Source organism: Pelobates fuscus, chromosome 9, assembly GCF_036172605.1.
Source record: "Pelobates fuscus isolate aPelFus1 chromosome 9, aPelFus1.pri, whole genome shotgun sequence".
Taxonomy (NCBI): domain Eukaryota; kingdom Metazoa; phylum Chordata; class Amphibia; order Anura; family Pelobatidae; genus Pelobates; species Pelobates fuscus.
This window is the reverse complement of record NC_086325.1, coordinates 63,443,923-63,468,097: the sequence shown is the minus strand read 5'-3', so window position 1 is coordinate 63,468,097 and position 24,175 is coordinate 63,443,923. Positions and strand designations below refer to the sequence as shown.

The window sequence follows — 24,175 nt, the reverse complement described above, 5'->3', positions numbered from 1 at the left end:
GTTTCATTATGTTTTATGCATGTTCTTGCAATCGTTATCGTGACGATGTAGGACAACTTGTTCACTTATGCACAATAAAAATAAAGAATTAAAAAAAAAAAAAAAAAAACTTCTGGAAAGGAAGTTAGAGATGGGATTTTGGAAGGTGCAAAAAGAGAATGTACTAAGAATGAAGGCTGGAGTGGCCTTTTAAATGGTCAGGCTATGCACCATAACCACTTTAACTTTCTGAAGTGGCTATGATGCTAAGAAACTGTCCCTGCTATAGAAGTGCACAGCACATTACATTAATCACGGACCGTGACCATGTAGGAATACAATCCTTAATAGCTTTGGATTATATTCCCTAATCAGCGAACAATTTAAAGGTTGACTAAAGTCACACAGGCCACTTCAACTCAATGAAGTGGCCTAGGCCAGTGGTACTGTATTTGTAACCCTGCAATGTAAACCATTGCAGTTGTAAATTAAACTGCAATGTTTACATTGCATGGTTAAATTCTCCTCTAGTGGCTGCCACACTGACAGCCACTAACTGAGTAAAACTCTGTCACATGACGAAAAAGCCCCCATAGGAAAGCATCGAATCAATGCTCTCCTATGGGAAACATGGATGCGTTAAGCATTCGCTGCGCAACGGGTCCCCAATGCTCCTTTATGAGGATTACTGGATTGGACATCGGTGGAGGTGGCCATGCTCCTCCAGTTAAGAAGCGTCAAGGAAGCCTTGGCACTGGGAAAAGTAAAACTATTAATTTAGTTATTTTATATGGCAAATGGAAGAGGGAAGTGTGGTGTTTTTTTAAACAGGGATAGCGGCAGTAAAGCGTTAGAACTGCAGATTTGCATTCTTAACGCTTAACTGTTTCTTTAAGTCAGAATGGCAAAGCGGTGGTGAACGCGCCACATCTACTGTTTAATGAATAATGAGTTTATTCACTACACAAGGTATGGCTCTATTAAAACTGCAAATTCTGCACCAGGGAATTGCACATTTTAGGCCAATACATACTAATATGGACAATTCTCAACCTCACCAATTTCTTTTACCTGAGCTGTTTTGGTATGGTACACGGATGCCCATTTATTTTGTTGATTGTGAAAGCCTAGGAGTGCACACATTGGAGGAATAATCTTTCACTTTAAAAAGGACAACTGTCACCACATTTTCACTTCTTGTTTTTGTTGTTACATGTACTATTATCTTTCCAATGTAACTTGCCTACTGCTGCAATTGCTCGGTTTGCTTTATCTGCAGTGGTTGCTCAAAAATAAATAATAATACAAAAAGTTACATTTTCTCAAAATAATAATAATTTTTTTTTTTTTTTTTTTATTAAATGACATTTGTCCTTCAAGATTTCCTTTCCCATGTGTATACCTGCACGCTATGCTAATGCAATTTAATGCAACTGCTAAAAAAAAAAAGGGGGGAAAACAATTCTAGAGCACTGGACTTTGTTTTCAATTTACAGTTTAGTAAATAAGCCATGCTGTGTATGCTGCTGATGGCAACATTTGTATTTCAAAGAATCAGATGTTTGAGCAGCAAAGGATTTAAAAGGTACATGCTTTGTATATGAATATACCAGCAAAGTGTTCAGGTACAATTGAAATGACATTGTTGCATAAAACAGATACCAGATCAGCTAACTACATTGAAGCATCACCAAGAGCCATTCCACTTTTTTATGCACTTTAACCCCTTAAAGGACCAAACTTCTGGAATAAGAGGGAATCATGACATGTCACACATGTCATGTGTCATTAAGGGGTTAAAACCACACACTTCTGCATATTCTCAAAATCCTTCCCTTTTTCTGTACACGTTTAAGCCAGCTTTAGGGGGATTATTCATAAAACACAACTACTGTGAGTTCGAAATCAAATTGCTAAATTTAGGTTTAAAAAAAAAAAAACTGACTTTGCCTGACTAAGTTTACAACTCCTTTACAAATCGCAGTGACGATATCAGAATTGTGTGTAAAAAAACTGTCAAGAATTCAAAGTGATTTTCAACATGTCAGGGCCAACGCAGAATTGGGTAAAATTCTCTGATTTGGTTATTTGTGCCTAAAATTTTAAATTCACACTAGTAAATAATCTCAAAACAGTTAAGGCATTATACGTATACATCTCCTTACTGCAGAGTAGGGACACATATAGGGTTAATGCCCCAAAATAGCAGCAGCCACGTGACCTGCTTAAATTATGCAAAAACTGACACTTGACAAGATGTGACTTGCTGAATAGTTTATTGCTCCTTGAGTTTCCAGTGTGGCCTATATTGCTGCATAGCCTTCTGATAATCAGTATTAATAAAAGGAAGGAAAAAAAAAAAAACTTAGATCAGAGGTGGCTAAAAAGGTAGCTTAATCACAACTAATAAAAGGACTGTAACTCTTACGATGCTGGGCCAGCCTTAAGACTGACACAGCACCAGGAGAGTTGCTATTCTATACAAGTTAGGGTGAATCGAACCTTTTAGCCATCCCTGCATTACAAACTAGTCTAGAACAATAACACATGAATTGCAGATTGATGAAGTGTGAATAAAGCCTCCTTATCATTGATTGCCTTTTACTATGTAAACATTCTCCAGATTGCCTGAGAATGCAGACCATTATTACTATGTCAACGTTCCGACATACTTGACTCAAAAGAATCTTTAAAAAAAGATTTAGAAAACTTTCAGATCTGCGTTTAAATACAAGATCAGGGCGTTTCCCTACCCTTCCTGCATTGTAGCTAATGCACACATACAGAGCAATCAATCAGTTCGAGAATCTGTATACCGCAACATTGTATCGAGCTGTTAACCCATTCATTTACCTTGTCCACAGAACCTGGGAGCAGTCGATTCATCAGCTTGCAAAGGACTACCCCATCCTTCAGGCTACATTTCAAGAACTCCTCCGGGTCACAAATCGTTTTCTTGGGCGAGTTTAATACCCCCAGGGAGATAAGCCATGTGACGGTCTGTTCCTCCGGGTTCATGGCGAATAATCAGTTTGTTATGCAGCAATGGGTGCTTAGGAGCTGAGAGAGTTTACCCACATCCGATTGCATCTGTTAGAATTCTTCCCTTTTCTGTGCAGGCTGAGCTAACGTTTTCAAACACTTCACCATAGGCACAGACAAGCAGGAAGCTGGTAAACGAGGCTTCAATGAGGCTAAGTTACAGTGTAGCCTCAGCATGTAACATTTCTCATCTCTGTCCTTATGCCCCTCTCCGAAATGCCTGGATTTAACCATAGGAGTGCCACAGGAATGGCACACCTATCGCATATATCCCTGCTTAAAGGTATATGACTTTTATTTGATTGATCTAGCTATACAATATTGTGTTTGTGCCTCTGCAACAGATACATTTAAAAAAAAAAAAAAAAAAAGCTACTTTGATTTGAAATAGTATTGCGATTTAGAGAGGAGCTGAATGTGTGCTTAAAGGTGCACTATCACTTTTGAGTTTTTAGTAATAAAAAAACGAACAAATAATTGACAGCTGAAATTTCAAATAGATCAAAAGATCTGAATAGACTATGAAAGGTCTACTTTTTTGATGGATAACTCAATCTCTCTTAATTCTCTTAATCAAGTCAAACACAATCACACTCAGCCAGCCTTCATACACAATCACACACAGCCGGTAAACACATCCCATTCAGGTGCATTGCTTAGGGAGCAGGTGGATCTTCTAGAGACCCTATTTTGTATTCTCTTACAAGTTCAATAGTAATGTGATTTCTAACCGGGGGTTGAAGAACAAGATGAAAAAGATGGCAGCAGTGAGAAGAAAAGTTAAAGAGACAATTTTGGCATCATAAGTTTCCTCTAAATTAAATTGTTGTGGTGCCAGAAGGCCACGTTACCTTCAGGGGTTAAACCGTTTTCAAAAAAGTTTTCTGAAATTTCAGATTCAGAAAGAGCGTAGTGGCGCTGGGCACAGACACTGAGAGCGGTGAGCTTGCGCTCTTAGTCTATCAGTGACTCCCCATTAACAAAACCATGCTTTCTGAATCTGAAATTTCAGAAGCCTAATGCCGCCAGGGGGGAGTTTAAATTAAGGGCGCTGGAGGCAACTTCGGTGTTAAACCATTCGAAAGAGAATGTGCCAGGGGGATCCTGGCACCATAACAATGTGATACAGATGAAGTTGTTTTGGTGCCTGGAGTGTTCGTTTAAAGGGACACTATAGCCATTAACAGTGGTGTATTTTAAAATGGTGCTGCCCTAGGCATGACAGATCTCGGGCACCCCCTAATTGAAATGTACCTGCCCCTTCCTGCCAAGGCCACACCTCTTCCTGTTAACTTACACACATTTTGACTGACAGACACATACTCACAGACCAGCACACCTTCTCAGATACACTGACATACACACACATACACTCACAGATTTGACACAACCTGACACATACAATCATTTAGACACACACTGACAGACGCATACACTCACAGACAGACGCATACACTCACTGACAGACGCATACAATCACTGACAGACACGCACAATCATTCAGATACACACACATTCACTGGACACTCACTGACAGACAGACATACACACATTCACTGTAACACACACACTCACTGACAGACACACACACTCACTCACATTCACTGGCACACACTCACTCACATTCACTGGCACACACTCACTCACATTCACTGGCACACACTCACATTCACTGACACACACTTACATTCACTGACTCACTCACTCACATTCACTGACACTCACTTCCTCACATTCACTGACAAACACACAAATTATTATAATTAAAAAAATTAAATTAATTAAATCCACCCAGCCTCCCTACTTTTGGGATAGCTGGTGGCTTTTTCCCCTGGGGTCCAGTGGATCTGCTGGGCAGGGAGGTGGATGAATGTGCAGGCAGGCTGGCAGGTAGGCAGGCTGGCGGGCGCGCTAAGTTTTTAGCGAGGGAGCACTTTCCCCTGAGCTCTCTGCTCAGCTCCCTCACGCGCCGCAGAGTGATGCCGGGAGCCGGAATAAGACGTCATATTCCGGCTCCCGGCATCACTCTGCGGTGCACGAGAGAGCATAGCAGAGAGCTCAGGGGAAAGTGCTCCCTCGCTGATCGCCCGCCCGAGAAACAACCACCCGCTGCCCCGGGGGAGCCCAAAGGTGGCCAGCCGGCCAGCTCTTGGGCTTCCATAAAACGAGGCAAACAAGGTATTTTCTGCCCCCTGGAAATTGCCGCCCAAGGCAAATGCTTTAGCTTAATGAAGCAGTTTTGGTGTATAGATCATGTCCCTGCAGTCTCACTGTTCAATTCTCTGCCATTTAGGAGTTAAATCACTTTATGAACCCTAGTCACACCTCCCTGCATGTGACTTGCACAGCCTTTCTATACACTTTATGTAATGAGTCATCTAAAGTGTATCCTTCCTTTATTGCAAGTTCTGTTTATTTTAGATTTTCTTATCCCCTGCTATGTTAATAGCTTGCTAGACCCTGTAAGAGCCTTCTGTATGTGATTAAAGTTCAATTTACAGAGAAAGAGATACAATTGTTAAGGTAAATTACATCTGATTGAAAGTGAAACCTTTTTTCTTTCATGCAGGCTGTGTCAGAGTCAGGGGAGGTGTGACAAGGGCTGCATAAACAGAAACAAAGTGATTTAACTCGTAAATGGCAGGGAAACCTGAGAAACCTGATCTATACTCTAAAACTGCTTCATTAAAGGGACATTATAATCATCAGAACAACTACAGCTTAATGTAGTTGTTCTGGTGAGTATAATAGCTCCCTTCAGGCATTTTCATGTAAACACTGCCTTTTCAGAGAAAACGCAATGTTTACATTGCCCCTAGGGACACCTCCAAGTTGCCACTCCTTAAATGGCCACTGGAGGTGCTTCCTGGCTTGTACGCAATCTAATTGAGGGAAAAATATCTAGGGAAACGCCAACGCAGATAGTCTTTACAAACACCCTGTAAATGCAACACTTGCCTGTTTGGGGTGTAGGGAAGAGATAATTAATTTTAAATGCTGTATATTTTGATGAAGACCTATCCTTAGCTTCCCTGTCATTCTTTCTCTGATACATACCAAGGGTTATTCACAAGTGACGATTGCCAGGAAAGCATTGGATTGGCAAAAAAATCGTCCATTTTGATGATGTCACAAAGGGGGCGGAGCCAGTGTCGGCGGACTTTCTTTGCGCTGGAAATAAGGTGAGTTTTAAACTTTTATAGAGGGCTATGGGGGGGGAAGCCACCTATATGGTGGGTACATGTTTGTGTTCCTGACCCTATAGTGATCCTTTAAGCTAAAGTTGTTTAGGTTACTACAGTGTTTCTTTAATGTGAAAAAACTCCAGCAGGGCTGTTAATTAAAGTGAGAATTACTGGGAATTCAATAAGTGAATTTTAATATTTAAGACACATTAGCAAAGTGAATTCCATTTTCAGTTTGGTTATGTTGGCCTTTAATTTGAAATTCCTTTAATTTTTATTTCCTGGCAATATAGATATACAGATACAGACACACCGATACAGACACACACACACACACACAGATACAGAGATTCACAAACACACATACACAGATACAGACACACACATACTGTTAAACATTTTAGTCACCCTCCTGTTTCCTACCTTTAGGTGCAGGAGGGTGAAATCCCTGGGCTCCAGTGGCTGCCTAATGGTGATGGGAGTTAGAGCTCCCACTCTTACTCCCTCCTTTCCCTGCATTCTCCTCCTGCGCGGCTCTGCTCTGTGTATGCTGGAAGGAAGTGACTGCTTCCTACCAAGGGACGCTCTTACATCAATGGGGCCCGGTTGCGCACATAAAGCACCGCAGCACTGACCGGACTCCAGGTAATCCATTGCCATCCGGGGGGTCCCAAAAGCTGCTCCAACGGCTGCTCCACGCGGCCAGGGCCGCATATCAATGCCAGCGGGGCCTGGAGTGACGGGCCCGGTCGCCACTGCGACCGCGGTAGTTCCGCTAGTGCTTAGTACCATCTGGCCGATAATTTATATTATGTTTCCTGAGTCACAATTGATGCTGAGCAGTAAGAATGGTTTCATGTATTTCTAAATAATTTTCTGTCAGTGTGATAAAAAGGTAATTTTTCCAGTGCCCCATAAAGGAAGATAGCCTACATATACTTTGTATAAAAACAGGGGGTAGGTGCAGCGCTTCAGTAATCCTTGACAAGGAATATGTGGAGAGAACCAGAGAAGAAATAATAATGTAGTATTTAAAACTGTAGTGGTGATAGGTAAAATAAAAGATGTGCACTCACACTTTGAGCTACAAAAAAGCTCCGGTGTATGCGCCTATGGATCAAGTGCAGAGGTAATTCTTCGAATTATAGGTGTAGTAGGGGGTATCCTGCTTCCCCAACAACCAGAATCCAGGAGCTGCACTACTACCATCTCCATAATGAATAAAGGTATATGTGATTGTCTACCTGTGTGTGTATGTGTGTGTGTGTGTGTGACTGGCTTCCTGTGTGTATGTGTGTGTGACTGTCTGCCTTTGTGTTTGTGTGTGTGACTGTCTGCCTGTGTGTGTGACTGTCTGCCTGTGTGTGACTGTCTGCCTGTGTGTGTGTGTGTGTGACTGTCTGCCTGTGTGTGTGTGTGTGTGCGTCTGTGTGGCTGTCTGCCTGTGTGTGTGTGTGTGTCTGTCTGCCTGTGTGTGTGTGGCTGTGTCTGTGGCTGTCTGCCTGTGTGTGTGTGTGACCGTCTGCCTGTGTGTGGCTGTCTGCATGTAACGGTGTATGTGTGACACTGTATATGTGGCTGTATGTACGTGACTGTCCGTCTGTACCGGTGTGTGTTTGTAATTGTCTGCCAGTAACTGTGTGTGTGACTGTCTGCCTGTTACTCTGTGTGTGTATGTGTGTATAATGAATATTTCAAAATCATTATTAATTTAATAAATCCCCTATACAATCACTACACTTCTATACACATATACTTCTATACACACACTATATATGGATGACAGGGAGGGGGGCGTGCTGCGAAGATGTTTCGCACAGGGCGCGTAAAGGTCTTAGGCCGGCCCTGTGTCTATGTATTTAGAATGCAATATCATAAAAGTATCTAATGGTGCAATGGTCATGTGTCCTAATAGTTTTGTCCATATAGTGTATGTCAAATGACAATTGATGGTGGATAAATATATCAGAGAAGATCATTGGTCTCTCCTGCGTCAGGTCTATCAGTTGTCTTGTGTGACGGACTGCCTGGCACCTTGACTTGGTGCATCTGCCAATCGATGCTTCGTAGCTGACGCTGAGGACCATAAGCACCACTCCGGACACCATAAGCACTGCAGCCCCCTAGCCGCCGCAGCTTCGCTGGGGTCTCGCCATCCCTTCCCACCCTGGACCAAACTCCTGTATCCAGCTCCCAGTGGGAAGGCCTATCCTTCAAGAGAGTATAGCTGTGTAGCTCTTACAAGAGCTAGTGGTTATAGCTTGTATAGCTGTTCCCTACAATCACGAGACAAGGCTACGTGTTGAGGGTGAAGTGAACTGACTTTAAAGGGACCACACTTTGCCTTATATGACAATCCCCATTCAAGGGGTACGCCCACATGGACCTTGTGGGTAACTACAGTATAAAGTCACAGACCAATAACAATCATGTTTAAAAGCATGACACAATCATAACAAACATACAATCACTGTCCTCTGCCTGGGAGATAATTGAGTCAGATACTGAATTAACTCAATTATCTCCAGGCAGAAAAAACACATATTTTTACAAAACCCCAAAAGTACCCCCAAAACACATAAGATCTCCACAACTACATCCCCCGATAGCCCTTATCTGTGTGACCAACATATCCAAAAATCACCCAGATCAGTTCAGGAATTCTATGGAAGTCACATTTTGACCGACCGCATGCATGGTCCCATGCCCAAAACAGTTTCAGAGAATCGGGCTGTGCGGTTGGTCTACTTCGGGTATTCGAAGTAGGGTCCAAAATACCAAATGTAGCCGTTTGTGGGTAAAGTCAGTTTATGTCTCTCGTTCAGGAGTTTATTCCCATCGAACGCCGTTCGACTCCCATTCGAATAGCTGAACCTCAGTGGAAGGTATGTTTTTAGCAGTGTGCATGCCGTCGAGTGTCCGATTTGAGTTCCATACACTCAACGACTAAACACCGCTCATTGTGCTCGCGGCTTAAGATGGCCGCAGCCATATGTTCGAAGTGCTGCTTCGAGAGTTCTAAGTGTCATTGAGGGCATAATGTTCTAAGTCCAAAAGGCACGAACAGTGTCTTTAACCTAAAGTTTATTACAGGGGCCAAAGTCACAGGGCAGGAGGCTGGCAAACATGCTTCTCCAACAGCCAGTGGCTAGATTACTTTTTTTTTATGTGCCCATTATTGGTGCAGGATGTGTTGAAGGTATTGTTTGTCTGTGCCTCTCCCCTCCCCATTTTTTCTGTCCTATTGCAGCGATGCCAGAAATTGAGAGTGGGGAGGACAGCCCTTTGGTGATAGTGGAGCTGGCGAAGTACAACACCACCCCAGCTGAAGCACTGGCATCTTGACAGAGCACCGCTGGCCTCTGCCCTCAACTTGCAGCAACGCCGGAGCTGGAGAGCAAGGAGATCAACCTTCTATTGAAGGTGCAGTTTGAGGAGTGCGCAATTCGCCCAGCTGAAGCGCTGGCATCGAGGCAGAGCACCACTGGCCTCTGCCCAAACCCACTGGTAACCCTCGAGTCTGAGGCATTAGATACAGCTAGCACCACGGAAGAGCGGATCCCAGGGCCAAGCACCGCTAACCTCATCTCCACTCCACAAGCACTGGGGGATCTCTATCCAGTACAGGTATAGTCTCTACCTGTGGTCCTCAGACCAATTGGATGTCTGGTACCTGGTTAGTCTACCTTTGGAGGGGAAGATATGTGACAGTAGTCACTGTCTCTGGGGATGGAAGACCGACACTATATGTGGGCCCCCAGATTCCTTTTGTGTTTTGGTCACCCTGTGCCCATTATTGGTGCAGAGTATGTTGAATGTATTGCTTGTCTGTGCCTATCATCCCCTCCCCCTTTTTCAAGTCCTATTTTTTTCCCCAGCAGGGCGTTGTCCCGTGGACATTGCCACACCAGTTTAAACTAGCTGCTCTGTCCCTCCTCAATCTCCCATCAGTTCTTGCTATTGTCTGACACCACCCTTCCTTGTACCATAGAGCTCTATGTACCCTATTGTATGTAAATTAGACTGTTTTGGGCTTATATGTGTGTGCTATGTGTATTAAAGTTAGTTGCTGTTTTAACCTTCACCAAGTGTTGTCTGGTGTTTGGTCCAGGGTGGAAAAGGCCCTCAGTGATCCCAGTCAAGCCTCGGCGAGTGGGTCTGAAGTGCTCCCTGATAGCTACGAGGAAGCGAACTTGGCGGAGGTACTTATTTGGAGTACTGGAGCTCCGTCACAAGGAGTAATTTATCAAGAACTCATCCCCAGTCTGTGCCAAATTTCTACAATATCTGAAAGGTGTTGTCCCCTGCCTATCCAAGTGAGGGGCAATAAATTAAATCTAATCATATTAGGTACAAAAAACAAAGACAAAATTGTGTATACAAGGTGCTTAGTAAGAAAGTAATGATCTCATTTTGTGGTGTTAGCAGCTGTTAACACTTAGTGAATATCCCAATCTCCACAAAACCAGAAAAAAAACTAACTCAGTGTTTAGATGGTCATCCCCACCACCCAGCACACAGAGTCAAAGTGCAGCGCTACAAATAATTTTGTGTGTTAAAATTATTTGTAGCGCTGCACTTGGACTCTGTGTGCTGGATGCTGGATGCTGGGGTTGATCACCTAAAGTTAGTTTTTTTTGTACTTTCTGATCACCATATGTTTTAATCTGATTCCTAATGGGGGTGAATGGTATACCATTGCAATGTCCTTAAAAAAGTAAAATTTTTAGTCAAATGGCCTATTTATGTGAATGAGTAAGGCATTTTTTTTACAAGAATGCAACTAAAATGAGCACTCACTAGGCACCAGCGGAGGCAGCGATGGTGCTCGGCTGGACGTGAGAAAATTTTCAAACCATTCTTATATTTACACTGGGAGGGTGACAGGGCATTCCTGACACTATAACTAATTCAGCGAATGGTTTGCCTTCTCGCAAAGTCGGGCTCTTTTGATTTAATTGTTCATAACATTAGTTAATGTTTGAGGTTCAAGTGCTTGAATTTCTGCATTTATATTCTCCTTGAGCTGCTCAAGTGTACACAGTTTGTTCCCGTACACCCGTTCCTTTAGATATTCTCACCACAGGAAGTAATTGGGGAGCTTAAAGGTCGGATGGCAGTCAGTTAATCTGGGAATTTCCTTGCCAAACAGTTGTCTCAGGAGGTCCATTGTGGCCTTGGCTGTATGAGCAGTAGACCCATCCTGTTGAAACCAGATTTCTTACATTGAAGTTGTGGTGGTGGTGCTGGTAAACTCGTTGCGTCAAAATAATAGACCTGCCCTTTTGAAAATAAAATTCCACTATTTTTATGTTTTTTTAATGTTTTTGACATTCTTTATTTTTTCAGTGCAGTGTGAAGATTACAAGACATAGTTAGACATTTCAGCTATATAATATATGTCAATAGACAGTACAAGTCACCACATGAAATGTTGAGTGCACAGCACATTTTTTGTAAAATAACAAAATAAAGTTGTCTTCGCATGGCAGATAACTATAGAGAGCAAAACATAGATATAGTTCAAACACATTCTAGCTAAAACCATGCCAGCGACTGAGAATAGGAGGATACAAGTGGGAATAGCTGACAAGTTAAATAACCACTGGGACCACTGACAAGAAGAAAACAATAAGTAAAAATAAACAAGAATAATTGCACTGAGCAAGTAACTTGGCAGAGATCAGGAGGTCTGACAGGTGCAGAGGTTCAGCCTATACCAGTCATGCAGGTGACTTCAGGATCAGCCGATATCCAAAGCAGGAATGGGAGCAGGGCATGTGGATAGTTCAGAGGAGGGTATACGTTAAGACGCTGTAGGGCAGGGCTCTCCACCAGCCCTGGGGCTGTGTGAGAGCCAGCATCGCAAGTCCACAGACTTGGGTGCCTGCTGTCTCTCAACCTTCCAAGGTAGACTGAGGGTCGAGATGGTAAGTGCCATCCTTTGTTTGTATAGTGGACAACACGATAGGTAGGTGCTTGTATGTTAAGATGACCCAGAGGAGTCCCACTCCGAAGCTCTAGCTTTGTTAGCCAGGGAGCCCCACGGGCATTGGGGGCCCCACCCCGCTGCCCAGCGTGCCAGGCGGACAGGGGAGAGCCGGCCCTGTTTTATGGCCATGGGTCTGTGACAAAAGGCCTTTTGTCACTGTTTTTTCAGGTGACAAACTACCCTGTTCCCCTGGCTTATAGAGAAGCCTGATTGCCAGCCTCCTTCCCCATGATTATGGCCTGGGGGTGTATGGCCATTTAAAAAACGTCTGGGGACAATTCCCCTTTAAGACGGTGTCTCCAGTGTCCCCAGACTTGGTTGGGACAATACCCATTTAAGACAGTGTCCCCAGTGTCCCCAGACTGTTAAAATCCTGTGTGCATGGCGTTCTCCCACTTGCTTCAGTAAATGGAGCTGACTGTACCATGTATTACACAGGCGGACCACCCAGAAGTAGTGATGTCGCGAACATAAAATTTTCGGTTCGCGAACGCGAACTTCCGCAAATGTTCGCGAACGGGCGAACCGCCATAGACTTCAATAGGCAGGCGAATTTTAAAACCCACAGGGACTCTTTCTGGCCACAATAGTGATGGAAAAGGTGTTTCAAGGGGACTAACACCTGGACTGTGGCATGCCGGAGGGGGATCCATGGCAAAACTCCCATGGAAAATTACATAGTTGATGCAGAGTCTGGTTTTAATCCATAAAGGGCATAAATCACCTAACATTCCTAAATTGTTTGGAATAACGTGCTTTAAAACATCAGATATGATTTTGTATTGATCAGGTAGTGTAAGGGTTACGCCCGCTTCATAGTGACAGACCAAACTCCCCGTTTAACGCACCGCAAACAACCACAGTTTAGTTTGCACAAACGCAAACTCCCCATTTGCACAAGGTTGGATACCAAGCTAGCCATGTCCCGTTCCTTGTCCTCACTGATGTCATTGAAGGTCTCTTCCTCCACCCAGCCACGTACAACACCAAGGGTTCCCGAAAGGTGACAACAAGCCCCCTGGGACGCCTGCTGTGTTTGGTCTTCCACCTCCTCAAAGCCACCTTCCTCCTCTGACTCCTCTTCTTCAGACTCTTCTCTCTTTGCGTTGCCTCTCTCTGCGTTATTATAAGGTGTGTTAAGTAGTACTATTCTTATCAGTTTAATCCCTGTTACGCCCCCTATCAGGGGACGTGTATATGGCATCGATTTTAGGAACCGGGAGATGGAAAAAGATGCTTGGTCGGTCCTCCTACTTCAAATTTGGGGCACTGCGCGTGCAATCTAATGTGCCACCAGATAGGAGTGGTGTGTTAAGTAGTACTATTCTTATCAGTTTAATCCCTGTTACGTCCCCTATCAGGGGACGTGTATAAGGCATCGATTTTAGGAACCGGGAGATGGAAAAAGATGCTTGGTCGGTCCTCCTTCTTCAAATTTGGAGCACTGCGCATGCAATCTAATGTTCCACCAGATAGGAGTGGTGTGTTAAGTAGTACTATTCTTATCAGTTTAATCCCTGTTACGTCCCCTATCAGGGGACGTGTATATGGCATCGATTTTAGGAACCGGGAGATGGAAAAAGATGCTTGGTCAGTCCTCCTTCTTCAAATTTGGAGCACTGTGCATGCAATCTAATGTTCCACCAGATAGGAGTGGTGTGTTAAGTAGTACTATTCTTATCAGTTTAATCCCTGTTACGTCCCCTATCAGGGGACGTGTATATGGCATCGATTTTAGGAACCGGGAGATGGAAAAAGAAAGATGCTTGGTCGGTCCTCCTATTTCAAATTTGGGGCACTGCGCGTGCAATCTAATGTGCCACCAGATAGGAGTTGTGTGTTAAGTAGTAGTATTCTTATCAATTTAATCCCAATGTCACGACTACTAGTGTGGTCCAGCACGCAGAAACTATGTAAACATATACATAGGCAAGAAAAGGAAAATAAAAGGACAGAGCATAAACCGGACCTTAGAATGGCCAGACTAATACGCTAGAGACAGAGAATGGTCAAAGGGAAAGCTGAGGTCAAGGAAGCCAGAAAATACACAATACCGTTTACACAAGCCAAGTCAGGGAAACCAGAATTCAGAATAACCAGGGAAAAGCCAAGATCAAGATACCAGGAAATCAGATTCACAATGATAAAGCACTCTCAGGAAACCAGGAACAGGAAACCACGACAGGGCAAGGTACTGGGGTGAGCTAGGGATTTAAATATCACGCGGCGGGCCGGCAGCCGCGACACCCTTTTACTTCCCCCTCATCAGGCCTTTTTTAGTCGAATGTATCGCCCACTGTCAGTCCCTTCGGGATCCATCCCTCATTCATCTTAATAAAGGTGAGGTAATCTAGACTTTTTTGACCTAGGGGTCAGGGCTTACCTGGGTTGGGAGACCGGCAGGCAGAGAAGTATGCTCACCCTTGCAAGAAAACACAGGCCAAGGTGGTCAGGCAAGAATTCACCTGACCTGTGAGTCGGTGCACGGGGGCTGTGCAAGGTAAATCCAAATCGCGGTACAGGGACAAATAAACCAGGAGAATAGTCGTGGGAAGCCAAGGGTCAGAGGAAGCCAGAAGTCAGGATAATCGGAGTAACAAGCCAGAGGTCAATAATAAACTGGAGAACACGAAACAGCAGAATGATCACCAGAGTCAGGGAACTGACACTGCCTTCTGGGAGAGGCAGTGTTATATACCTGGCTAATGAGACATCAGGCTCAGGTGTAACATGAGTGGCAGGAATAGTTCCAACATAAGTCCAGCTTCCAGTGCTAGAATCTAGACAGGGCTAGATACAGAAAACAGTAACGCGGAGAGATGGCTCAGAGGTAACACACAGCACCAGAACTGCCAAGTTCCCAGGTTCGAATCCTGACACTAGGCAACTTCTCTTCTCAGTGACAATACCTCCTGCTGCATTGAAGGTCCTTTCTGACAGGACACTTGAAGCGGGGCAGGCCAGAAGTTCTATTGCAAATTGGGATAGCTCAGGCCACAGGTCAAGCCTGCACACCCAGTAGTCAAGGGGTTCATCGCTCCTCAGAGTGTCGGTATCTGCAGTTAAGGCGAGGTAGTCTGCTACCTGTCGGTCGAGTCGCTCTCTGAGGGTGGATCCCGAAGGGCTGTGGCGATGCGTAGGACTTAAAAAGCACTGCATGTCCTCCATCAACAACACGTCTGTAAAGCGTCCTGTCCTTGCCGGCGTGGTCGTGGGAGGAGGAGGATTACTTTCACCTCTTCCCCTGTTAGATTCCCGTTGTGCTGTGACATCACCCTTATATGCTGTGTGAAGCATACTTTTTAATTGATTTTGGAACTGCTGCATACTTTCCGACTTGCGGTATTTCGGTAACATTTCAGGCACTTTCTGCTTATACCGGGGGTCTAGTAGCGTGGACACCCAGTACAGGTCGTTCTCCTTCAGCCTTTTTATACGAGGGTCCCTCAACAGGCACGACAGCATGAAAGACCCTATTTTCACAAGGTTGGATGCCGAGCTACTCATGTCCTGTTCCTCGTCCTCAGTGATCTCACTGAAGGTATGTTCTTCCCCCCAGCCACGTACAACACCACGGGTACCAGATAGGTGACAATGAGCACTCTGGCATGCCTGTTGTGGTTGGTCTTCCTCCTCCTCCTCAAAGCCACATTCCTCCTCTGACTCCTCTTCCTCACAATCCTCTTCCAGCGTTGCCGCAGGTCCAGCAAGCGATGCTGATAAGGCTGTTTCTGCTGTTGATCGTGACCACAACTCTTCCTCTTCAAGCTCATCTACGGCCTGATCCAGCACTCTTCGCAGGGCACGCTCCAGGAAGAAAACAAATGGTATGATGTCGCTGATCGTGCCTTCGGTGCGACTGACTAGGTTTGTCACCTCCTCAAAAGGATGCATGAGCCTACAGGCATTGCGCATGAGCGTCCTGTAACGTGGCAAAAAAATTCCCAGCTCCGCAGAGGCTGTCCTAGCACCCCGGTCATACAAATAGTCATTAACAGCTTTTTCTAGTTGGAGCAGGTGGTCGAACATTAGGAGTGTTGAATTCCAACATGTCGGGCTGTCGCAAATCAAGCGCCTCACTGGCATGTTTTTTCGCCGCTGGATATCGGAAAAGTGCTCCATGGCCGTGTAGGAACGCCTGAAATGGCCACACACCTTCCTGGCCTGCTTAAGGACGTCCTGTAAGCCTGGGTAATTATGCACAAAGCGTTGTACGATCATATTACACACATGTGCCATGCACGGCACATGTGTCAACTTGCCCAAATGCAATGCCGCCAACAAATTTCTTCCGTTGTCACAAACCACTTTGCCGATCTCCAGTTGGTGCGGAGTCAGCCACTGATCCACCTGTGCGTTCAGGGCGGACAGGAGTTCTGGTCCGGTGTGACTCTCTGCTTTCAGGCAAGTCAACCCCAAGACGGCGTGACACTGCCGTATCCGGGATGTGGAATAGTACCTGGGGAGCTGGGGGGTTGCCGTTGATGTGGAGCAAGACGCAGCAGCAGAAGAGGACTCAGCCGAGGAGGTTATGGAAGAGGATGGAGTAGGAGGAGTAGAGGAGGTGGCAGCAGGCCTCCCTGCAAGTCGTGGCGGTGTCACCAACTCCTCTGCAGAGTCACGCATTCCATGCTTGGCAGCCGTCAGCAGGTTTACCCAATGCGCAGTGTTGGTGATATACCTGCCTTGACCATGCTTTGCAGACCAGGTATCAGTGGTCAGATGGACCCTTGCCCCAACACTGTGTGCCAGACATGCCATTACTTCCTTTTGCACAATCGAGTACAGGTTGGGGATTGCCTTTTGTGCAAAGAAATTTCGGGCGGGTACCTTCCACTGCGGTGTCCCAATAGCTACAAATTTTTTGAACGCCTCTGACTCCACCAGCTTGTATGGTAAAAGCTGGCGGGCTAAGAGTTCAGTCAAGCCAGCTGTCAGACGCCGGGCAAGGGGGTGACTTTGTGACATTGGCTTCTTACGCTCAAACATGTCCTTGACAGACACCTGACTGTGGGCAGATGAGCAGGAACTGCTCAAGGCGAGAGACGGAGGGGCGGATGGTTGAGAGGGGGCAAGGAGGACAGCAGTGGTTAACGTGGCTGAAGATGCTGGACCAGGAGGAGGATGGCGGCTTTGAGGTTGTGTGCTGCTTGTACTCATGTGTTGATCTCATAGGCGTTTGTGATTTGCGATCATGTGCCTTCGCAAAGCAGTTGTACCTAGGTGGGTGTTGGACTTCCCACGACTCAGTTTCTTTTGGCACAGGTTGCAAATGGCATCGCTGTTGTCAGAGGCAGACACACAAAAAAAATGCCACACTGCTGAGCTCTGCAATGACGGCATTCTGGTGGTGGCAACAGCGTTGATTGGCGTGCTGTCTGGCTGACCCCGGGTGCTGATGCATGCTGTCTGACTGTGCCAATAGCTCCTTGCGACGACCTCCCCCTGCTTCCAACTCGTCTCCTTCTCCTCCTCTCTGTCTCCCCATCTGAACTTTCCCCCTGTTCTTCTTCTCTTCTAGCGGGCACCCACGTGACATCCACGGACGCATCGTCATCATCAACCGCTTCACTTTTATCTGACAACTCAGCAAAGGAAGCTGCAGCGGGTACAACATCATCATCATCACACCGTACGTGTGTAATGCAGCCTGACTGAGACATATCCCTGTTATCTACATCCTCTAGCAATAATGGTTGCGCATCACTCATTTCTTCCAACTGATGTGTAAATAACTCCTCTGACATACCAAGTGAAGCGGCTGTGGTGCTAGTGTTGGTGGTGGCGGCAGGCGGGGGCGAGTGGTAACTTGAGAGGTGCCCGAAGCTAAGCTGGAGGAGGATGGTGTGTCAAGGTTCCCAGCGGAAGCTGTAGAAGATTGGGTGTCCTGTGTTAGCCAGTCAACTATGTCCTCAGAACTTTTCGAGTTCAGGGTACGTGGCCTCTGAACACTGGGCATTATTCTAGGGCCAAAGGGAATCACAGCACCACGACCACGACCACCTCTGCCTGTCATTTTTTTTTCGATTAGTGGTACTATGCGTGCAAGCTACTGTGACAACAGATATGAGTGGCATTGTGCAGTGGCAGAAGTTGGCAGAGTAGACGCTGTAGGCCTGACACACACGCTTGCAGACAACTAACTGCTATTCAATCTATTACAGTCAAAATTGTATTTTTTTCAAAAAATGTACTCTACTGTTACACCAGATATGAATTGCACTGGTGTGATACTGTTCCCTGGCAGGACCTGAAACGCACACGCGTGTAGGAAACTGACTGCTATTATATTACAGTCAAAAAAGTTTTTGTTTTTTTAAATGCAAGCTATTGTGACACCAGTGAGTGAGTGGTGGCACTGGGCTGGCCCTGAAACGCACACTAGTGAAGGAAACTGACTGCTATTATATTACAGTCAAAAAAGTTTTTGTTTTTTTAAATGCAAGCTATTGTGACACCAGTGAGTGAGTGGTGGCACTGGGCAAGTGGGCACAGTATACGCTGTGAGCCTGACACACACGCTGGCAGACAACTAACTGCTATTCAATCTATTACAGTCAAAATTGTATTTTTTTTTTTAAATGTACACTACTGTTACACCAGATATGAGTTGCACTGGTGTGACACTGTGCCCTGGCAGGCCCTGAAAAACACACGCGTGAAGGAAACTGACTGCTATTATATTACAGTCAAAAAAGTTTTGTTTTTTTAAAATGCAATCTATTGTGACACCAGTGAGTGAGTGGTGGCACTGGGCAAAGTATATGCTGTGAGCCTGACACACAGGCTGGCAGGCAGGCAACTGCAATTACATTACACAGAAAAAAAAAGCAGACTGATGTTCTAGCCCTAAAAGGGGCTTTTTGGGGTGCTGTCCTTACAGCAGAGATCAGATGAGTCCTTCAGGACTGTAGTGGACACTGAATACACTAGCCTAGCTATCAATTTCTCTATCAAATCAGCAGCAGCTACACTGTCCCTCCTCTCACTAAGAATGCAGCTTCACAATGAATGTAAAATGGGTGCTGTCCAGGAGGTGGAAGGGTCTGGGAGGGAGGGTCTGCTGCTGATTGACTGGAATGTGTCTGCTGACTGTGAGGTACAGGGTCAAAGTTTACTCAATGATGACGAATAGGGGGCTGACCGAACAGTGCATATGTTCGCCATCTGTGGCGAACACGAACAAGCGATGTTCGCTAGGAACTATTCGCCAGCGAACAGTTCGGGACATCACTACCCAGAAGTGGAATCGTGTGGCTAATTTACCTCCCAGGCTGGGAGGTTGCTGTAGGTAAATTGCCGACCGCTGGGTGGCTGCAGTTCGTACAAACGAACACATGTCGGCGACCATCTTTATTCATTCGAACGCAGTCAGCGGTGCAGCCAAATCTATGGAACTGTTTTCGGCTACCCATCTGCATGAACACCGCCGACCCTCACCTTCTCCTACACTCAGTTTTCAGCCGCAGCGTCTAAGTCCCGTTCGGCTATTTTAACACACAGCTATACTAAGCTATTTGCATGACAGACCCCGTTTGTGCATTCGAATGGGACTTAGTCATTTTTTAGTGGGAAATTGACCGACCGCACAGCCCAAATCTATGGAACTGTTTTGGGCATGAAAATGTCGGTCAGAAAGGACTTCCGACTAACTTTTTAACCCCTGGAGGGAATTGTATGATTTGGGGGTATATTTGTATTTGAAGTGTGCTGAATAATAATATGTAATTTTTATAAAGATTGGATGTATAGTTTTAAAGTTACAGTACATGTATAAAAAAATGTCCTGCCTGTGATAATTACATTAACCCATTGTGTTCAGTAATTATATCACAGGCAGAGGTGAGGATTTTGTGGGAATGAATGGGAGTGTTTTACTGTATATTACGTATTTGATTGGATGTTCCACAAAACCCTGTGGGTGGGACTTTGTCTGTAAAATGTATATATAAGGCCAATAAAGACACAGCTCAGTCTGTTCCTATTTACACTCCAAAACTGTGTGTCGTCATGTTATTGGAGGGAAGAAGCTTTGCTCCTATGTCTGCTGTTCCAGCTTGCAGGAGATTCACCAGGGAAAGTTCTTGTAAGGACTAGAGCTAATTCCCCATTCGGTTACAGAGTTCCCAGGACTAAGTAGCGTCCAGTGCCTGGAGGTGTCTGCTGGAGTGCTTTGAGCCCTCAGGAAGCGCTAGGAGCATCCTTCAACTAAGGTACCCAGTCGGGGTGTCAGGTGATCCGTTACAAGGTCCAAGGGCTCTTGTTATTGGGGAGAGCGGCCGGGAGGACCCGAAGGCAGGGGGAGGGATCTGGGAAGCAGTTCGTTCATCCCGCGAGCAGGCTGTGTGGAGAGTTACCATGGCAACGCTCCACACAGCATTCTGTGCACGGGACAACAGGAGAGTCTGAAGCCAGACGAGCTGCAGGTTACATAGAACTTACCACCATCGAACCACCAGGGCTTGCTGTGTGTCCCCCTCCTTCACCAAAAGGTATAGGATTATTAAAAAAACAACCCACATTTGCTACCTGAACCCCTCAAACTCTGCAACACACACACATCACCCCCCACCCCCCAACACACACAGCACCCCCCCCCCACACACACACACAGCACTCCTCACACACACAGCACCCCCCCACACACAGCACTCCTCACATACAGCACCCCCAACACACACACCCATCCCCCCACACAGCATCTCTCACACACAGCACCCCTCACACACACACCACCCCTCAGACACATACAAACAGCACCCCCACACAAACAGCACCCCTCACACACACACACAACACTCTTCACACACAGCACCCCACACACACACTGCACCACTCAATGCAGTATGTGTTTGTGTGTATTCAGCCGTCTGTATGTATTCAGCAGTCTGTGTGTGTATTCAGCAGTCTGTGTGTGTATTCAGCAGACTGTGTGTACTCAGCATTCTGTGTGTGTGTGTATTCAGTAATCTGTCTGTATGTGTATTCAGCAGTGTGTGTATTCAGCAGTCTGTGTGTGTATTCAGCGGACTGTGTGTACATATTCAGCAGTCTGTGTGTATGTTTGTGTGTGTGTATTCAGCGGACTGTGTGTATGTATTCAGCAGTCTGTCTCTGTGTGTATTTAGCAGTATGTGTGTGTATTCAGCAGTCAGTGTGTGAATGTATTCAGCAGTCGGTGTGTGAATGTGTTCAGCAGTGTGTGCCTTTATTCAGCAGTATGTGTGTATGTTTTGTATGTATGTATTGCATTTGTTGGAGATACTTTATTGTATCTATAATTTAAATTTGTATTCCTTTTTTTTTATTGTGTGTAGGCAGGGCCCCAGCTGTGACTGGCTTTCACAATGATCATAAGCCCTGCAAAGGACAACTTGGGCTACCAATGGACAGCATCAATGTTAAGGATTCCAGTAATATTACAATAGACGCCTTAACTGTAGAAATTGAACTGTACACTATTTTAAGGTGGACCCATGCTGCCTGGTAGTGATAGAGCGCTACGGAATCTGTTGGCGCTATATAAATGGCAATAATAAATAAATAAATAGAGCAGTTTCAGTGATCGATTGCCTGGCGTAACCTCCAGACGTTACTGCTTTAAGATGCGTCACTAATGAGGCATCAAGGAATACCCTGGTCTCTCTCTTTTCATCAAGACTCGCATCTAAGGAGCACTTTGGGGGTCAATGTACAGGGTATGTCTGTCGTGACAAAGTGCGTACGTGGCAGTGATGTACCCCATACATCAACTGTCACAAAGGGCTAAAAGGAAACTGTCATTGCTGTCGCAATCTCATTAAAGAACTGGGTGCAACACTTCTGGTCTGCCCATGTTCCCCCTCCATTAATTGCTGATGCTGACAAGCTAGCTTAGTTGCCAGCATCCCACAATTTCTACACTCCCCAGCCAGCGCGAACAGTATCGGCTAGGAAGGTACCATAACAACTGAAGCGCATGTGGGAGGTCTAATCTGCTCCCCCTGTCTCTCTCAATTCCTCTGCTATTCAGTGTCTGCTGAAGAATTGAAAAAGAAGTGGGAGAAAAGTAAATTTTTAAATAGTTTTTTCTTGCAAACTATACATTTGCTATCAAAACTGGTAGCATAATATGTAGATAGAATTTTAAAGGAACACAGTTGTGTTAGAAATACAAAGATGCATTCCAAATACTAAAGTGTCCCTCTGCCTCCCCGCCTCCTGTTCATGAAAGGGTTACAAAACTATTTCAGTAATTTGCCCAATTCTTGCACTAATGTCCCTCTGCGTTGGTACGCACTTCTCCTCAGCTGACGCCCGCTGGTGGGGGGACCTAATGCACATGTGCGGCAAGTAGCATGCACACATTGGGCCTTCCCCATAGGAAAGCACTAAATCAATGCTTTAATATGGAACTTTGCTTTATCATGGATGTCCTCATGCAAAGTGTGAGGACATCCAGTGTTGTTTCACGTAGTCAGACTGCCTGAAACTGCAGTAAGCGCCTCTAGTGGATAGTTCTAGTTCTCTAAAACTGCAATGTTTTACATTGCACGGCTAAGAGGGGCAGGGTAACTGCACCCAGACCAATTCAATAAAATGAAGTGGTCTTGGTGCCTATAGTGTCCCTTTTAAGCTCTTTTAAAAGAGCTAAAGTTGTATATTTGATGATAGTTTCCCTTTAACGTCTTGCTGTGCCCCACAGTCTAAGAGGAAATACTGGTTTCTCCTACTCAATCACTGAAAAATGAGTTCATTTGATCTTGGGTGGTTTTTGAAATCTCCTGTCTCCGATCACACACACCCAAGAGAGGTATCTCTATAATTTGCCAGTTACTCTTCTCGAATTCTGAAATGCTTGCCCCCTGTTTTTCCGGTGTGGGAGTCAGTTGCTGCAGTTGTTTTCTGAAGAATATCATGCAAAAGAATCCTTGCTTATTCTTTTATATACAAGTACCATCTGCAAGAAAAATACTATACATACAAAAATTACAAAATAATTAGAATGCAGTCGAAGAGAGGGGTGGGTCATAGAAGAAGTGACTTGTTATTGTGGGAGAGATACAAGCTGACAGTGAAAAACCTTATCTGTCATGTGCTGTTCATCTGAGGTTGTATTTACCTAATTTTGAGACCTACTAAAGAACAGATTTTATCAAAGGACACGGAGGCTCATATTATGCTTAAAGGACCACTATAGGCACCCAGACCACTTCAGTTTAATGAAGTGGTCTGGGTGCCAGGTCAAGCTAGGATTAACCCTTTCTTCTATAAACATAGCAGTTTCAGAGAAACTGCTATGTTTACATTAGGGTTAATCCAGCCTCTAGTGGCTGTCTCATTGACAGCCGCTAGAGGCGCTTCTGCGCTTCTCACTGTGATTTTCACAGTGAGGAGACGCCAGCGTCAATAGGAAAGCATTGAGAATGCTTTCCTATAGACTGGCTGAATGCGCGCGGCTCCTGCCGTGCATGCGCATTCAGCCGATGACATCACTATGGAGGAGGAGGAGAGTTCCCCGCCCGGCGCTGGAGAAATAGGTAATTTTAACCCCTTCCACCCCCTAGAGCCCGGCGGGAGGGGGGCCTTGAGGGTGGGGGCACCCTCAGGGCACTATAGTGCCAGGAAAACGAGTATGTTTTCCTGGCACTATAGTGGTCCTTTAATCTCTTTCTTTATTCCTCAGCAGCAAAGAAAGGATACTGTAATATTCATAGAAAAATAAATAAAACATGCACCCTCAAAGGGTAAACAACATAACAAGACATCCAATAGGAATGCTCTCTGCATCTTAAACCCCCATGTGAACCTAAGTCACTCCTCTTTCTTTGCTGCTGCTGCTGCTGCCTCCTCAGCCAAGTACAATTCAATTTATCCCTGTCATATACCAGTTATTTTGGTGTTGTGTATGTAACTTGTGTTCTTATTTGTGCTATTTATCCAGTTCATTGTTCCCCGTTTACTGTTACTGTTTGGTGTTGAGAGCTGGCTCTTGGAT

The 24,175-nt window shown here is 45.2% G+C and overlaps 1 protein-coding gene across 4 annotated transcripts in view; it reads right to left on the bottom strand.

The window, feature by feature from the left end:
- The window catches only part of ARHGEF6 (Rac/Cdc42 guanine nucleotide exchange factor 6), a 116,060-nt gene extending 112,895 nt beyond the window's left edge, over nucleotides 1-3,165 (bottom strand). For all 4 annotated transcript variants that reach the window (XM_063432022.1, XM_063432023.1, XM_063432021.1 and 1 more), the window contains exon 1: nucleotides 2,833-3,165. In XM_063432022.1, the coding sequence (XP_063288092.1) occupies nucleotides 2,833-2,997 (165 nt within the window). In that variant the 5' untranslated portion in view covers nucleotides 2,998-3,165. The remainder of the gene's footprint in view (nucleotides 1-2,832) is intronic.
- Nucleotides 3,166-24,175: the final 21,010 nt, after the last annotated feature.